The sequence below is a fragment of the Pinus tabuliformis genome, chromosome 7, assembly GCF_031772625.1.
Source record: "Pinus tabuliformis cultivar Carrire ecotype Pingquan chromosome 7, CPIR1, whole genome shotgun sequence".
In the NCBI taxonomy this organism is placed as follows: Eukaryota; Viridiplantae; Streptophyta; class Pinopsida; order Pinales; family Pinaceae; genus Pinus; species Pinus tabuliformis.
In genome coordinates this window covers 321,157,411-321,161,086 of record NC_142293.1, presented here as the reverse complement: position 1 = coordinate 321,161,086, position 3,676 = coordinate 321,157,411, and the positions used below count along the sequence as shown (strand labels likewise).

Below are 3,676 nucleotides of genomic sequence, written 5' to 3'. Positions count from 1 at the left end.
AACCGAAATTTCCCAAAATTTCTGCCACATTTTATGGCCTAAATTGACTACATAATCAGCCTAACAAGGATGTTGGTCATATGGGTCTGGATTAGGTCTAATTTTTAAGTTAAACTTTATTTTATTATTTTTTAAGACTAGGATAGTGATTTTATGTTCAATATTTTATTTGGGGTGTAGATTTTGGAAATATATCGATAAAATAATTATTTATTTCAGCTTACTACAAATTAGATGAGAAAAAACCACCAAAAGAATTTCCAAAAATATCATTAAAAACAACAACTGGTATTCAAATTTAATAAATAGTAGTAATTATAAATTTTGAAAATATATTTTAGAATCCCATGAACAATTTTGGAAATCTATTCAAATTAAAATAACACTAGAAAGGATTCCAAAATATATTTCCAAATTTACAAGTACCAATATTTCATTAGATTCGAATATATTTCGAAAATTTACAATTACATAACAATAGCCAAATACTTATGTGGGGGAGTGGCCGATCAGATGCCAGCGTTGCACTCGGTGGGCAGCACTGGATACCTGGGCGTGTCCTTACAATAATCATAAATCATGTAATTCGTCCTCACCCATTTGTATAACCTCGCTTGATTTGGTCTGAGGCCGCTGTAACTCAACCCTTCCCACCAGTTGCTGGTATTAACCACGCAGCTCGCGTTGCCCGGGTACTGGCAGGATTCGATCTCAAATCCCCTGTAGGAGGCAACGAATGGCGCCTTGCTCCAGTCAATCTTTTCCAGCCCGCCCCTCGTCGCCCAGTTATCGGCTTCCCAGAGAGTAGAGAAGATCCCCATGCTCTGATTCCTCGGAAATGGAACGCCTTTTGCTTCGTTGTTCTTGTAAACCCTAATGGGGATATCATCTACAGAAAACCTGCATTATCCCAATCATTGAAAAATGACTTAACGTATGACCTTCTAATAAAACTATTTTATATCGCTGAAGAATTTGAAACAGATGTCACTACTCACACAATATGGTAATGGTTCCAGAGGATGGAATATCTGTGAAATTCCAGCGAAGGGTCGAACCAGAGATTCACTCTCTGCTCGCGGCCACCCTTCCCGAGAGCAAACACATTTGTTTGGACTGTATAAGGCTGGCCTGATCTGTTCCCCAGAAACTCAAAATCCAATTCATCTCGCACTTCCTCCTTGTCCGAGCTCATCTGCACATACACTCAAAGTTCAGCAGCAGTGCTTTCTCTATCTCGTAGATTACAGTAATATAACAATCTAATGTTAAAATCATGGTCCAATCAAATATTAAATTCATAGATTACACTAATAATAACAATCTAGTTTTAAAATCATGGTGAAATCAGATATTAAATTAAGCTATGTGATCATTTTGTCTATGGCACCAAGTATTTATTTAGTCCTAGCAATTTGGTTATTAAAGTTTTTTTGTGAGTTTAAAGTTAATCTAATGAGATGTTAACTCTTTATCTAGTTTCAATTTTATCCAGGGACATCTTGATTTAGAGAAGCCTCTGCTCTTGCTAAACGATAAATTACTGTGATATCTGACTAATCGGTTGTTCCATCTACTTTTGATGTCATAGTGATAGTATATTTGGCTTAAGGGCCGTTGGCTATACTCTTGGTGTTATGGTGTCAACAGCTAAGTTTGATCTTGGGCTTAGCTCAGATTACTCCAACAAGTTCATCATGGTAAAGGGCCTTTGGAGATACTCTTGGACCTTACCCAGACTATTCCAACAAATTACAGATTCACTATAGTAATTATTTTCTTTATATAAAAATGTAGATACACTATTCCTTTAGATTTGAATTTATAATATTTTTAAAATAAAACACAAACTCTTAACGATAAATCTATGCAAAATTGTTTCATTTCAAATTTGACTTAGCAGGGAAAAATTAAGCTGACTAAAGATAATGAAATTGCCTTTCCGAATAATCACATTATTGAGATTTGGTGGACTTTTCAAATCAACTAATGTGGTTCATCCTCTAGACAAAGTTTCGAAATGCCGATGACCAGATCTCAATAATGTGATTAATCTGCAAAACAATTTCTATATAAGATCTAACGTAAAAATAGTATGAGGTTGGAATACTTACATAAAAAGCAGTGACTGTCCCTGCGGAATCACCTGCCACAAGCTTGATGTTCATGCTTACAAGTCCAAACATGTACTGATTCTTGGAAGCAAAACCTGCACCTGCTCAATCAAATGAAATTTGAAATTTAAATGGAGAGGTTTTGTTTTCATTGTAGATATAATTTTTCTTGTTATTTGTAAGAATCAAGGAAAAGTTAGATGGTCAATATAGTCAAGATAATCAGTACAAAAGCATGAGACTTAAACTAAGTGGAGAGGTTATCATTAAATCTTGCGAACAACCTGAAATACACTCAATTGAACAACCTGAAATACACTCAATTGACTTAACATAAAAAAAAAATAGAGAAGTTGTTGCTTGATATTTTCAAATAAAATTGTAAATAAAAATATTTCAAAAACTATAACAAAAGAAACAATTTAATTAGCTATTTCTATAATATGAAATATTAGGTATATTATGAAATTCCAAATTCAAAATTTTCAATTACCCTATGCATGTAAGAGGAGTATATTATATATATATTATAAGATTCCAAATTCAAATTCTTCAATTAACCTAAAAACTTATACATTTAGTTTGCATGGGGCAATGGCCATGGAAATGAAATTGGGTTCGATTCTTGCTACCCTCCTCCCCAGAAATGAGGTGAATAACCGATCTGTTAAAAAACTCGAAAATGAGAAAGCCCTACCGAAACTTCCAAAAGAAAAAATCATCTATACATTTAAGAGAGTAGGAAAAGTATGCCTATCAAATTTAACTCTTGAAACACCAATGTAAAATCGACCCAATTCTCAATTCCTTTAATTTTAAAAACTGTAACAGTCTAACAGTCAAGAATAGAAGTTAGAGCAATACCCACCTGAATTCTGATCCAGGATGAGATCGATGGAGTTGTTATCTGACCTTGTTTTGACATGGTCATCTGCCCACGTCACTTTAAAATCCTCTGCAAATGATGCCGGGCGTGCAGAAACAGAGTTTAAGCAAACCACGAATATAATAATAAACTCGATTCTCTTGAACCAATTCCTTTGCCCGGCCATCGTATTACCCACAACAACAGACCGGAAAAAGGCCCACAACCAAAAGGCCTTTCAATCTGGAGATTTATAGAAGAAAATTCAGAGTAAAACTCAACTTTCATGAAAAAATCCAAAGTCCAGGTCATAAATATTCCCAATGTGCTGAGGGAAGTCTTGTGCTTATCCAGTTCAGAGGTTGTACCCTTACTGTTCATCAATTCAACATGGGCTTCAGGGCACAGCACAGCCATAACTATAAAAAAAGACAAGACAGCAGAGGGCTGTTGAGAATATAAATACAGAAATTATTCTTCTCCTCAATAATGTATACTCTCAGAGGCGGGAAACCGGGATTCTTGAATCTACCCTTTGTTTGGAGGCCCACTCTTGCCATGCGCATGTAATGGCATTAACTTTTGGCTCTGATTTCACAGGGCTTTCGCCTCGCTGCTGACAATCTGACGTGTTCTCCTTTATTTTGTTTGACAAAAATATCATCTCATGACCACACGAAAGAAGGAACTGACCCCG

At 35.4% G+C, this 3,676-nt stretch overlaps 1 protein-coding gene across 1 annotated transcript; it reads right to left on the bottom strand.

The window, feature by feature from the left end:
• Window positions 1-272: 272 nt before the first annotated feature.
• Window positions 273-3,241, bottom strand: LOC149247226 (putative xyloglucan endotransglucosylase/hydrolase protein 7). Its single transcript, XM_089458155.1, has 4 exons — window positions 2,983-3,241; window positions 2,115-2,215; window positions 999-1,195; window positions 273-900 (listed from the first exon to the last, which is right to left on the bottom strand). The coding sequence occupies exons 1-4, from the start codon at window positions 3,164-3,166 to the stop codon at window positions 510-512; spliced, it is 873 nt and encodes a 290-aa protein (XP_089314281.1). The 5' UTR covers window positions 3,167-3,241; the 3' UTR covers window positions 273-509.
• Window positions 3,242-3,676: the final 435 nt, after the last annotated feature.

What these genes read in the sequence shown, in the direction of transcription:
- LOC149247226 (XM_089458155.1), bottom strand. Translation starts at nt 3,166, where the DNA reads ATGGCCGGGCAAAGGAATTGGTTCAAGAGAATCGAGTTTATTATTATA. An exon ending in CATCCTGGATCAGAATTCAG is followed by an intron (nt 2,216 to 2,982) that starts GTGGGTATTGCT and finishes TTGATTGAGCAG; the next exon opens with GTGCAGGTTTTGCTTCCAAG. An exon ending in GGACAGTCACTGCTTTTTAT is followed by an intron (nt 1,196 to 2,114) that starts GTAAGTATTCCA and finishes GTGTATGTGCAG; the next exon opens with ATGAGCTCGGACAAGGAGGA.